General features: G+C 45.9%; 1 protein-coding gene across 2 annotated transcripts in view; it reads left to right on the top strand.

The window, feature by feature from the left end:
• Positions 1-13,961, top strand: part of LOC106610470 (rho GTPase-activating protein 7) — a 139,286-nt gene that overhangs the window by 108,028 nt on the left and 17,297 nt on the right. For both annotated transcript variants that reach the window (XR_006770806.2, XM_045722957.2), the window contains exons 6-8: positions 2,608-2,679; positions 5,219-5,300; positions 10,237-10,300. Coding sequence is in view for 1 of the 2 variants with exons in the window: in XM_045722957.2 (XP_045578913.1) it covers positions 2,608-2,679; positions 5,219-5,300; positions 10,237-10,300 (218 nt within the window). In the remaining variant the exon portion in view is untranslated. The remainder of the gene's footprint in view (positions 1-2,607; positions 2,680-5,218; positions 5,301-10,236; positions 10,301-13,961) is intronic.

Raw genomic sequence — 13,961 nt, 5'->3', positions numbered from 1 at the left:
CTGTCTGTCTGTCTGTCTGTCTGTCTGTCTGTCTGTCTGTCTGTCTGTCTGTCTGTCTGTCTGTCTGTCTGTCTGTCTGTCTGTCTGTCTGTCTGTCTGTCTGTCTGTCTGTCTGTGTCTGTGCCTCTCCCCGCATGCAAACACTGGAAAGGAGTGGAAATGACAAAAGGAAAAGCAGGATTAGAAATAAATAAATAGGTTCTAGTTTGTGTTGTTGAACAGAGGTCCAGACAGTGACACAGAACCTCGTTTATTTTTGTTTATTGCCAACAGGCGTTGTTGTTTTTGGGCTGCGGTTATGTCACAAAGGCCAGGTGATGTCACCGTGCAAAAGGTCAAGGGTGAGGAAAGAGGGATGGCAGGGTTGGAGGTTAACTGCAATGCATTGTGGGGGTGTCATTTGCCAGCAGAAACAGTTCGGAGGAGTTTGTGCGTATATTTTGACGGCATTTTGTGACGTTTTTGTTCATTTTAGACTTCGGTGAGGGTTTTTTCAGTTGTTCAGGCACACGCCATTTTTTCTTGAGGCAAGCCGAAGTTGGTAGCCGAAGTCTACGCCCCTTCGTCTGTGATTGGTCAACAGTAGGGATTGTTCAGTGAAGTCGCGAGACGACTCGTTTTCATGCACATGTTTTCATTGAGAAATACGGCACCAAACATAGCATGTTAGACGTAAAAGTGACTTTGGCGTCTCAAAATGGACAGTACTAACACACACACTCACACACACAGGAAGCCCTAACCTTATGTTTGTCTCTGTATCCAAGAATGCTGCTGTAATTACTCTGAGTTGCCTATGTTCCTTCGAGGTTCACAACCTTCTATAAATACCAGCCCAAATTACAAGCTTCCCAGCTTCGGCCATGTTGGAATTCACTGAGAAAACTAGACTAGTCTTCTGGAACCAAACAAGAGTTGTGAAACACAGTCATTAATGAGTTATTTGGTTATATGACACTCGGGTGGCGGTGCTGCTGTAGTCCCAGGGTGGTTGTAGAGGAGTTCCTGGCCTCTGGGAGGGGTGGGCTTGTGTTGGTCGCGTCACACCTTTTTACTGGCAGCCTGTCTAGTGTTCTAGTGTCTGCCGTCTAGGCTTCTTGTTGGTATGTAAATGCCTCATAATACGGAGGGGCTATAGTGTCTCAGCTTGGTCTTAGTCAGCTGTGAGGGCCTCTCTCTCTCTCTCTCTCTCTGTCTGACCCACTCGTCTTTTTCTCTCTCTTTTATGTTTATCTCTCTCTTTCTCTCTCTGTTTCTCTCTGTTTCTCTCTCTCTGTTTCTCTCTCTCTCTGTTTCTCTCTCTGTCTCTCTCCCTCTGCTTCTATCTGCCTCTGTTTCTCTCTCTCTTTGTCTCACTTGAGGATCCCCCCCATAACTCTCCTACCACAGCGGCCCTTTCTGCTGTTTAAGTTGTTCTTTCTACTATCTCTTCCTATCTTTCTGTTGTTTTCTCCCTCCAGTCTAACTCTCCCCCCTTTGGAAGAAAATGGCCTCTTCCGTTCCAAGTTAGAACACTAGATCCTGGTTGTAATCTGGGTCTAAATTAGGTGGAACCACCACTACTACTACTACTCGCATTCTAAAGATGAAACCGTCCACTTTTCTCCAATGGCTGTAATTACTACAACCAATCCTGCTCCGAGACACAAAACACATCCATTAACCTGTAAGAAAAGAAAGAAAGAAAGAAAGGAACATTAGTCTACAATTGTGATGACTGATTGCATAGATCGTCAATACGACAGCAGCAGATTATTTGGTGGGGGGTGGGGCATTTTACTGAAGGTGTTTTTTTAAAGGGCCGGTGCCACTGATTCTGGTTTGTGTGAAGAACACTGAGGGGTGTGGCTGCTGGAGCCAACATGGTGGAGGGTGGGGCACGGTGACCATTTGGCACGTGGTATCTAAAGGGGCTTATTACTGCTAATGGGGGAGTCTGTCTCCTCCAGACACACTATGGCTCCCACCCCGACAGCCATCGACGACACTTTGCGGCTCCCTAGCAAATGTAACACCACAACTCAAAAAAACACTAAAGGGTTACAAGACAGGTCTTCCCAGGGAAACGTTGGTCAGGAAACGTTGCGACTACGCTAAAGTGACGCGGAAGAAACGTTTCAGCACGACACTTACTGGGGGCTTGGGTCGCAGTGGTAACACGTACACACACACACACACACACAGTGCGCGTCAGCGGCTGACACGGTTGGTGTGAACTACGGCTTTGAGGGCTTGGGGGGCATGTGAGAGGGTAGTGACTGGCACTAAGAGGGTCAAGAGGTCTGTGTCAGACTGAACTGTGTGGAAAGACTTTAGGTCCCATTTTGACCACTGAAAAAACACTTACAGCCAATCATGCTTCTACTCCAGGTGGTATTACATATCAGCGGATACATTTTGAGCCACTGTTAGGAGCTAGTAACACAAGCATCTCTCTGCACCCGCTATAACATCTGCTAAACTGTGTACGCAACTAATAACCTTTGATTGGATTTCTATGCGAGGACTGAAGTGATGGTTTTGAGTGTGTTTCTGTAATAAGTGATTTTGAGCTAATAAAGAGGATTTGAAATTCTAAAGTTAGTCTTTGTGTTCCCTCCCTTGCAGAGATCGAGGCCAAAGAGGCGTGCACCTGGCTCCGGGCTGCCGGTTTCCCACAGTACGCCCAGCTGTACGAAGGTAAGGACCCCTAAGAACCCCTGCGACAGCCGTCCACAGCTGTGCCTGATCTGTCCCTGGCACAAGGGGGTGACAAGCGAATGACCGAGGCAAATCGGAAAAGCTAACGTCATCACTGGCCCGAGCTTTATGATTTTTTGCCAATGTCCCTTTTCCCACAGACCGTGTGAAAATGTCACAGTAACAGTGAAATCCTGGTGGTGGTAGATTTTCTAGGTCATGTGAACTTTAGAATAGTTGTAGAGCAATCCAGTGACACGCAAGACTCCTCTTTTCCTGTCCTCTTTCCTTCGATCTCCATGGTACTCCAATCCTTTTATCATTTGAAGTGCTAATTCTCCCCTCCCCGCAAAGTTGCCTTGCTTATGCAGAAACACACACACACCACACACACACATTCCTGAGGTGCCAACGGTGCGTTTTTGTTTTGCCTCAGTGAACTTCAATGTTGCAGACACACAAGTGAAACAATTACCAAAACCCTAAAGCCAAAAGGTATTCTCATACGTAACCTAAAAACGTCCCTGCACAGCCCATACCCTTTTATGTAATCCGAGGGACCTTAAAGCATGATAAAACTCGCTTTGTCAACAGTTGGTTAGTTGTTGCCATTGAACCGTGCTGGGTGTTCTATCTACCAAGACACTGGGATGTTCGCCATGTTTTTGGAGAGGTGATTAAGGTTGTGTGTGACAGCCGACACACACGCACACACACACACACACACACACACACACACACACACACACACACACACACACACACACACACACACACACACACACACACACACACACACATACACACACACAGAGAGAGAGAGAGAGAGAAACACACACACAGAGAGAGAGAAGCACACACACAGAGAGAGAGAGAAGCACACACACACAGAGAGAGAGAAGCACACACACACACACACACACACACACACACACACACACACACACACACACACACACACACACACACACACACACACACACACACACACACACACACACACACACACATACACACACACAGAGAGAGAGAGAGAGAGAAACACACACACAGAGAGAGAGAAGCACACACACAGAGAGAGAGAGAAGCACACACACACAGAGAGAGAGAGAAGCACACACACACACACACACACACACGCACACACATACACAGAGAGAAGCACACACACACAGAGGCACACACACACAATTACAAAGAGAGGTACACACACACCAACAGAGAGAACCAAACCGTCCATAGCTTTGTGATGAGCTATGTTGACTCATACCAGGTCACTCTGATGAGTACAGAATTCGTGCTGACACATGACACATTCCCCCCAGTCTTTATCCCGGCACATTCTCTGTTCTATTATCTCTGGCTGTAAGGGACTCCTGCCCCACAGCAGATAAGGCAGATAGTACTGTCACAGTACAGCTTGTGAAAGGTGAATAGAAAAGTCGCCGTTTTCTTATCACCGTTGACCCTTAGGCTTGCGTCCAAAAATGGCGCCCTACTTTTAACCAGGGCCCGTACGTTTCTGGTTAGAAGTAGTGCACTATAAATGGAATAGGGTGCCATTTGGTAGGCGGACTAGGTAGCTAGGAGCCTAGGATCTGTAGGATGCACCGACTAGGGTCATCATTGCATTCTTGTCTCCGTCCAACACATTCCTTTATAATTGATCTATCTGTCTTTTTCTTTCACACGTTTTTACTCAAATCTTCATCAGCAGACATCAGTGGGGGTTCAAGTCTCCGTCCCAAATGTCACCCTATTCCATTTATAGTGCACGACTTCTAACCAGAAATGTACGGGCCCTGGTTAAAAGTAGGGCACCATTTTTTAGAGTGAGTTTGAACCCCATTTTTCCCCTTTAATAGAGTGAGTTTGAATCCCAACTTGCCCCTTTAATAGAGTGAGTTTGAATCCCAGATTGCCCCTTTAATAGAGTGAGTTTGAACCCCAGATTGCCCATTTAATAGAGTGAGTTTGAATCCCAACTTGCCCCTTTAATAGAGTGAGTTTGAACCCCAGATTGCCCCTCTAATAGAGTGAGTTTGAATCCCAGATTGCCCCTTTAATAGAGTGAGTTTGAATCCCAGATTGCCCATTTAATAGAGTGAGTTTGAATCCCAGATTGCCCCTCTAATAGAGTGATATAGAGAAGAGAGAGTGAGATAATCAGAGGACTCCTTTAATGCGGGAGTACCTATTGTCATTCTACTGTCGACCCCCTCCCACACTCACCCCCCTGCTGCCCAGGTCTGAATGGTACAGCTGTGTTTGTTTGGCCGGCTAAGACGCCACTTCCTCTTAGCTTTCATTGTGGTGTGTGTCGGATGTGTGTGGGTTGTGTGTGGGGGGAGGAACGGAAGAGGGTGACATTTGTGAAGACAGAGAGTTACATTTTTGTAAATGTTAGTTTACAATGGATTGTGTCTGCTTGCTGGTGCAATTGAAGACATAAAAAAAATGTACTTCCTCCCTCCCTCTTGCTCTCTCGCTATCTCTCTTGCTCTCTCGCTCTCTCTCTGTATCTCTCTCTCGGTTTCAGATGGCTTGTTCCCCATTGAGATTGTGTCTGTGACCAGGGACCATGATTTCCTGGACCGGGATGCCATCGAGGCTCTGTGCAGGTGAGACTTCTCCTTCTCCTCCACTTCTCTTTTTCTTCATCTCTCACTTCTCCAGAAGTCAACAACTGAACCTGTAGAGCATTCTTGTAGGTCTCCTCTCCTCTCTCTTCCCTCCTCTCCTCTCTCTTCCCTCCTTACCTATCTCTTCCCTCCTCTCCTCTCTTCCCTCCTTACCTCTCTCTTCCCTCCTCTCCCCTCTCTTCCCTCCTCTCCCCTCTCTTCCCTCCTCTCCCCTCTCTTCCATCCTCACCTCTCTCTTCCCTCCTCTCCTCTCTTCCCCCCTCTCCTCTCTTCCCTCCTCACCTCTCTCTTCCCTCCTCCCCTCTCTCTTCCCTCCTCTCCTCTCTCTTCCCTCCTCACCTCTCTTCCCTCCTCACCTCTCTCTTCCCTCCTCTCCTCTCTCTTCCCTCCTCACCTCTCTCTTCCCTCCTCTCCCCTCCTCTCCTCTCCTCTCTCTTCCCTCCTCACCTCTCTCTTCCCTCCTCACCTCTCTCTTCCCTCCTCACTTCCCTCCTCTCCTCTCTCTATGTCCTCCTCACCTCTCACCTCCTCTCTCCTCTCCTCTCTATGCCCTCCCCTCCTCTCTCTTCCCTCCTCTCCTCTCTCTTCCGTCCTCACCTCTCTCTTCCCTCCTCACCTCCTCTCTTCCCTCCTCTCCTCTCTCTTCCCTCCTCTCCTCTCTCTATGTCCTCCTCACCTCTCACCTCCCTCTTCCCTCCTCCCCTCTCTATGCCCTCCCCTCCTCTCTCTTCCCTCCTCCCCTCTCTCTTCCCTCCTCTCCTCTCTCTTCCCTCCTCTCCTCTCTCTTCCCTCCTCTCCTCTCTCTTCCCTCCTCACCTCTCTCTTCCCCCCTTACCTCTCTCTTCCCTCCTCTCCTCTCTCTTCCCTCCTCTCCTCTCTCTTCCCTCCTCTCCTCTCTCTTCCCTCCTCTCCTCTCTCTTCCCTCCTCTCCTCTCTCTTCCGTCCTCACCTCTCTCTTCCCTCCTCACCTCCTCTCTTCCTTCCTCTCCTCTCTCTCTTCCCTCCTCTCCTCTCCTCTCTCTTCCCTCCTCTCTCTTCCCTCCTCACCTCTCTCTTCCCTCCTCACCTCTCTCTTCCCTCCTCTCTCTTCCCTCCTCTCTCTTCCCTCCTCCCCTCTCTATGCTCTCCTCACCTCTCTCTTCCCTCCTCCCCTCTCTATGCTCTCCTCACCTCTCTCTTCCCTCCTCACCTCTCTCTTTCCTCCTCACCTTTCTCTTCCCTCCTCTCTCTTCCCTCCTCTCTCTTCCCTCCTCTCTCTTCCCTCCTCCCCTCTCTATGCTCTCCTCACCTCTCTCTTCCCTCCTCCCCTCTCTATGCTCTCCTCACCTCTCTCTTCCCTCCTCACCTCTCTATGCCCTCCTCAGCTCTCTCTTCCCTCCTCACCTCCCTATGCCCTCCTCACCTCTTCTCTTTCTCAACCTTCACCCACTTTTATGTTCCATTGTCTATTTATTTTTTCTTCTTCTCTAAATCTGTCTATCTGTTCATCTTCTCTGCAATAGGGGAAGGCATAGTGAAGATAGCGAAGGAAGTATATCTTCAAAGATGGCATGCTCTGCAGGTTGGGTTTGAGATGAAAGAGGAACGCGATAAGCCTCTTTTCTCCCTCGGCCTCTTTCTCTCTATCTCTCTTCTGACTCGCACCTGCTTTCTCTTTCGCTATGCATCCATCGCTCTTGTCTTACTTTCACTCTGCCTCTCTCTGTACTTCCCTCTCTCCATCTTTCTCTTTCATTATGCTTCTATCTCTTCAGCTTTTCCATACATTCTCCCTCTCTGTCCTCTCTCTGTCCTCCCTCTCTCTCTCTCTCTCTCTCCTCTCTCACCTCCCTTTCTCTCTCTCTAAGTGATGAGGTATGATACATGCACTGTGGGGCTGTGAATGTTTACTTCTCTCCAATTAGAGATGTTTTGTACCGTTGTCCTGTTCTCTCCATCTCTCTTGTCTTATCTCTCCACATTCCCTCCCTCGCTCCGTCTCCACGGTCACGCTATGTTCTTGTTGTCGTTTTTAAAGAAAATAAATCTAGAACATTCCCGCCTTTCGCCACACCTGGGTGGCTTCTAGGCCCAAGGGGTTGTGGGTAACATTTAAAGGACTGTCTGTCATGTTATATAATGTCATCTCAGTGGTAAAGCTCCTATGGTGTCACTTTCAATAGTGGAGGTGCTTAAAACCTCTTCAGCGTCTCGTCCCGTCAGCGGGATCAAAATCCAGGGAAAACTCCTAGCGACATTAGCATAACGAAATTTAATATATATATTTTTTCAAATATAGGACTGTCTCATATCGTTTTATAGATACACCTCTCCTGAATCGACCCACGTCTTCCGATTTCAAAAAGGTTTTACAGGAAAAGCAAATCATTAGATTATGTTAGAGGAGTCCATCGTAAAAGCAGCAACATAGCCATTTTCCGACCAACCACATGCATCACAAATAACCAAAAAACAGCTAAATGCAGCACTAACCTTTTACAAACTTCATCAGATGACACACCTAGGACATCATGTTACACAATGCATGCATTCTTTTGTTCAATAAAGTTCATATTTATATATGAAAACAGCATTTTACATCGGCGTCTGACGTTGACTAACTATTTTCCCGTCAAATGCAATCCGGGGAAACAGAGCTACAATTTACTGAATTACTATTCGAAAACATGTTTAAAATGTAATATTGTCATTCTAAGATTTATAGATGAATATCTCTTGAAAGCACCTGTCATACCAGATTTAAAAATAACTTTACTGGGTAATCACACTTAGCGATAAAAGGGGATGCGATACTCAGAAAATGAGCTAGTAAATACAGCTCGGCGCCATCTTGGAACAATCGCATATCACATCTAATGTTGTATAATATTGTCAATAATCCCTTACCTTTAGTTGTCTTCATCAGAAAGCACTTCCAGGAATCCCAGGTCCACAACAGATGTATTTTCGGTCGAAAAAGTCCATCCTTTATGTTCCATTAGCTTGCTGTTGTTAGCGCGTCTGAATGGTGTATCCAAATAATCTGCCGGGCGCGCCACAGCCGTTTCGAAATAAAACATTTTTTTCCCATTTAGGTTTGTTCAAACATGTCAAACGTTGTATAACATACATCTTCAGGGCCTGTTTCAACAAGAGAGCCAATAAGATTCGAGGGGGATGATTGCATTGTGTGTCAAAACGTTTCCAAAGGTGGGGGTAGACAGGGCCGCCGGCGTCATAATGGTGATGGCCCTCCCCCTGTGACCAATTTCCAACGCGTCTCATTCACTGAGTTTCGACAGTAGAAGGCTCAAAACACTTTGTAAAGACTGGAGACATCTTGTGGAAGCAATAGGAAGTGCTCAAATAACGATAGCTCACGGTGTGAATAATAGGCAACGACGTGAAGTTGAGTACATAATTCAGAATTCCACTTCCTGTTTCAATCGGTCTCGGGGTTTTGACTGCCATATGAGTTCTGTTATACTCACAGACACCATTCAAACAGTTTTAGAAACTTTAGGGTGTTTTCTATCCACAGGTATTAATTATATGCATATCCTAGCTTCTGAGTTTGATTAGTAGGCCGTTGAAAATGGGCACGAATTTTTTCCAAAATGCGCTGTGGCGCCCCCTATCCTAGGGTAACGTCAAGAGGATAAAGATGGTGGCCCACATGCACTTACCACAAATTCTTTGTTTTCCTAAGTTTGCCCATTGTACATAGCTCTCCGTTATTTCTTTGTTCATTTTTATTTTGTTGTTTCTTTTATTATAATATTTTTTCGTGTTTTCATTTATTTATTATATTTTTAATATATATATTTTTTTAATGGTCACTGGCAGAGTATACATGATCCCAATTTTACCTTCAAGACGCCTGTAATTTGGAAAAACAGAAAATGTTGTGCTGATTTGGTGGCACATTGAACCATGTGGTGCGCCCTACTTTAAACAGTCAGTGAATAGTGCTAAAACACTATTCACTATTCACTATAGACTTGGTCTGTGAATTCTGCCATCATTATGTTCGCCATTGGAGGATGGGCTAAAAGTATACCATTCTATTGACTCCATTCCAGCCATTATTATGAGCAGCCCTCCCCTCACCAGCCTCCTCTGTTACTGAGCAGTTGACTCCTGGGACCAGTGAAGTAACTTCAATGCATTTAAATACAGTTGTTCAAAGTGCATCTATCAGATTTATCAGGAGTGAGTGGACTTTTCCAGTTGATCTAGGTTACGTCCCAAATGGCACCCTATTCCCTGTATAGTGCACTACTTTTGACCAGAGTTTGGGTCCTGGTCAAAAGTAGTGCACTAAATAGGCAATAGTGTATTGAAGCAAGGCTTCAGAAGTCATCAGTCCATTCGAACCTCTCAAACCCTTCCTCAATCCCTCTCTCTCCATCCCTCCCTCTATCCTTCCCTTTCTCAACTCCTTCCTCCCTCCATTGTGACATGATCTGCTTTCAGAGCTCTCCAGAGGGGAGAGCACACACACACACACACACACACACACACACACACACACACACACACACACTCACTACTACTACTACTACTACTACTACTACTACTACTACTACTACCCCCCACCCCCTCGCCAGGTGTCCAGCGGGATAAGCTTCCCCCTCCCTCCTTCCCCCTTTGTCGTCTTTTTGTCGCCAATCTAGCTGATTTCTCTCTCTTTTCATTCCTTCTCTTCTTCCCCTCTTATCCCGGCTTATCCGTCAGCGCCTCATTAGCTGCTCGCCTCTCTCTCTCTCTCTCACTTCCTCTCTCTCTCTCTCTTCCTGTCTTTTAACTCTCAGGAGTCTGTCTCTGTCAGAGGCTTGTTGTTGGGGCTTTTGCCAGGACTCCTCCAAGTGTGTGTGTGTGTGTGTGTGTGTGTGTGTGTTTATGTATCTGATTGTGTATCTGTATCTATTTGCAGGAGACTGAACACCCTCAACAAGTGTGCCCTGATGAGACTGGAGATCTCCCCACAGAGAAAGATAGTAAGTTCCTCCCTCCTCTTCCTTCCTCCTCTCCCACACTCCTCTTCCACCCTGCTCTTCCACCCTCCTCTTCCTCCCTCCTCTTCCTCCCTCCTCTTCCTCCCTCCTCTTCCACCCTCCTCTTCCACTCTTTCACACCCCAAAATCCCCTAATTCTTCAGAACTTTTCCAACCCCAGTTTTGTTTTTCCTACCTGTCCTCCAACTCCGACCTCCTTATAGCCTGGGGTGTGAAAGTCTCTCTCTCTTCTCTTCTAATGAAAAGGCACCTGTCTTTTTATCAAGCCCTTTGTGAAGAGCCCAAGGCAAGGAAATATAGCTTTTATGTCCAAATGAAGGGCTTGCTGTTCACGCGGCTGGCCCTTCTTCCTCAGGCCTGATCCTGAACACATACACACACACACACATACAGACACACACACACACATACACATACACATACAGACATACACACACACACCACACACACACACACACACACACACACACACACACACACACACACACACACACACACACACACATCACTTCCTCATTTCATTGTCCATAAATCGGAATAGTATGTCGCTGCGGTATGCTTTTGCTCTTGATTCTACATCTCGTGTGTGTGTGTGTGTGTGTGTGTGGTGTGTGTGTGTGTGTGTGTGTGTGTGTGTGTGTGTGTGTGGTGTGTGTGTGTGTGTGTGTGTGTGTGTGTGTGTGTGTGTGTGTGTGTGTGTGTGTGTGTGTGTGTGTGTGTGTGTGTGTGTGTGTGTAAATGTATTTGTTTAAGTAGCATGATTCCTGGAAGCTTCTCTCCCTCTGGTTTCATTGGTTAAATTAAAAACAAGCCAGCTATTGGCCATGATCCCCCAGAACCTACCGCAAACTAATCCAAACTATCCCAAACTAAACCAAATTACCCCAAACTAAACCAAACTAACCCAAACTAAATCAAACTAATCCAAACTACCCCAAACTAATCCAAACTAACCCAAACTACACCAAACTACCCCAAACTAAGCCAAACTAACCCAAACTAACCCAAACTAATCCAAACTAATTCAAACTAAACCAAACTACTCCAAACTAACCCAAAACTAAGCCAAACTTACCCAAACTAATTCAAACTACACCAACCTAACCCACCAAGACACTAGGAATCTTTGTTGTTTGTCAAGATCTTCCTCCGATTAACCTCCATTTTGTAATGTAATCTCTCTCTCTCCCTCTCTCTGTGTGTGTGTGTGTGTGTGTGTGTGTGTGTGTGTGTGTGTGTGTGTGTGTGTGTGTGTGTGTGTGTGTGTGTGTGTGTGTGTGTGTGTGTGTGTGTGTGTGTGTGTGTGTGTGTGTGAGAGAGAGTTGGTATTCAATGGGATGACCCTCGCTGTGTCACCTCATCAAGGAGTCAACAGAGAAGGGTCAAAGGAGGTATTTGCTCTCTGTTCAGACTGACAGTTGTTAACCCCCCTAGTCAGCATATAAACGCATTGACTTCAATCCCTACTCTGTCTATAGAGGGTGGCAGGTAGCCTAGTGGTTAAGACTGAAAGGTTGCTGTGTCGAATCCCCGAGCTGACTAGGTGAAAAATCTGTCGATGTGCCCTTGAGCAAGGTCCTTAACCCTAATTGCTCCTGTATGTCGCTCTGGATAAGACCGTCTGCTAAAATGTAAGTGTATATCTCTCCCGCTTTTGAAATGTGTTTTCCTCACGTCTCTTCCCCGTAGTTGTTGAAATCAGAGATGTGACGTCGTTTATGACGTGTCAAAACACCCACGGCCACAGGAGTGAATGAATGCAGATGAAGATAAGACTGACCATCTAGATAGTTCTAGGTGTTGACATTGTTGCTATTGAGCTCAAAAGTCAAACTCCCCCACTATGGTCGTCACGACGTCAGTCAGTATATCAGACAGAAAGAGTTTCTAGCCGTCATGATCAAAGCTGAAGTAAGAAAGGCCAGTGTGTGCCGTGGTGAGTGAAGAGCGGGGTCATAAAATGAGAACCCGGGGTTTTATTTTATGGACTTTTGTCCCCATCGCTCTCAGTCACCGTGAAGGAGGCGCCTGTGAAGTCTGGAGGCCCCTCCTCTGCCCCCCGGCTCCCTGGTCCCCTCTGCAAGCAGTTTCACTTTCCAGAATTAGGGGGACAGACTGGCCCTGTGGGGACGATAGGGTAGTTACACCTCTGTGGGGGTGAGGGTGGGGGGTTGCCCTAGCCTGGCCGGCTGGCGTGTGAACTTCTCGGATCAGGGTGGAATTTCCTGGACTCCCCTCGGGACGTATGTGTGTGTGTGTGTGTTTGCAAGAGAGAGAGACAGATAGAGAGACTCTGTTGTCGTTTTCACGGTCAGGGATGAGTTCCAACACAATAACAACCATTAACCAGCCGTGTGTGAATCTTATCTCTGTGAAATGTTCCAGCGGTCGGGAGGGAGTTGAGGAATGTCTACTGATCTGCTGTCTGTGAATATCCCTGCTGCTCTCACACAAAGGCTCTGTCCCAAACAGCACCCTTTTCCATATATAGTGCACTACTTTTGACCAGAGTTCTATGGGCCCTGGTCTCAAGTAGTGCACTCTGAGGGAACGGAAGGTCATTTGGGACACACAAAGTCATCTGGACAGAATACAGGGCGGCTCCGTTGACTTCATGGCCATTCACCTTTTAGAAAGAGATTTCATATTAAAACGTTGTTCATAGACATGAAACAGAGAAAGAAAATCTTGAAAATATTACGTCTTTTTGATAAAATTGTCATTTCTTTGTGCATTGTTTTTTCTTCTTATAATGTGTCACCAGCAGGTTGACGTTTATTGTCATGACTCTGAGAGGCAGAACTGTGAGACTTCCACTAGATGGGATATATTGTAAAAATTCATGATTTAGATTTTTTTTGCTTTTCGGCTTAACTTCTGTGAGCTACGTGGGGCGCTAGCCAGTGAAATATCAGGGTGGCAAATTCAAAAATAACAAAATGTCATAATTCAACTTTCTCAAACACACAACTATTTTACACCATTTTAAAGTAACACTTCTCCTTGATGTAACCACATTGTCCAATTTCAAAAAGGCTTTACAGCGAAAACAAAACATTAGGTTATGTTAGGAGAGTACATAGACAAAAATAATCACACAGCCATTTTCCAAGCAAGGACATGTGTCAAAAAAACCCAAAACACAGCTAAATGAAGCACTAACCTTTGACGATCTTCATCAGATGACACTCCTAGGACATTATGTTACACAATAAATGTATGTTTTGTTCAATAAAGTTTAAATTTATATCCAAAAACAGCATTTTACATTGGCGCGTGATGTTCAGAAAATGTATTCCCACCAAAACCCCTGGTGAATGTGCACATCAATTTACAAAAATACTCATCATAAATGTTGACAAAATATATAACAATTATTTAAAGAATTATAGATAGACTACTCCTGGATGCAACCGCTGTATCAGATTTTAAAATAGCTTTACGGAGAAAGCACATTTTTCAATATTCTGAGTACATAGCTCAGCCATCACAGCGAGCTATACAGACACCCGCCAAGTTCGGGGCAACATAAACTCAGAATTAGTATTAGAAATATTGTCTTACCTTTGCTGATCTGCGTCAGAATTCACTCCCAGGACTGCTACTTCCACAAGAAATGTTGTTTTTGTTCGAAATACTCCAT

The sequence above is a fragment of the Salmo salar genome, chromosome 08 (genome assembly GCF_965601325.2).
Source record: "Salmo salar chromosome 08, fSalSal1, whole genome shotgun sequence".
Lineage (NCBI taxonomy): Eukaryota > Metazoa > Chordata > Actinopteri > Salmoniformes > Salmonidae > Salmo > Salmo salar.
This window is presented reverse-complemented; position numbering and strand designations above follow the sequence as displayed.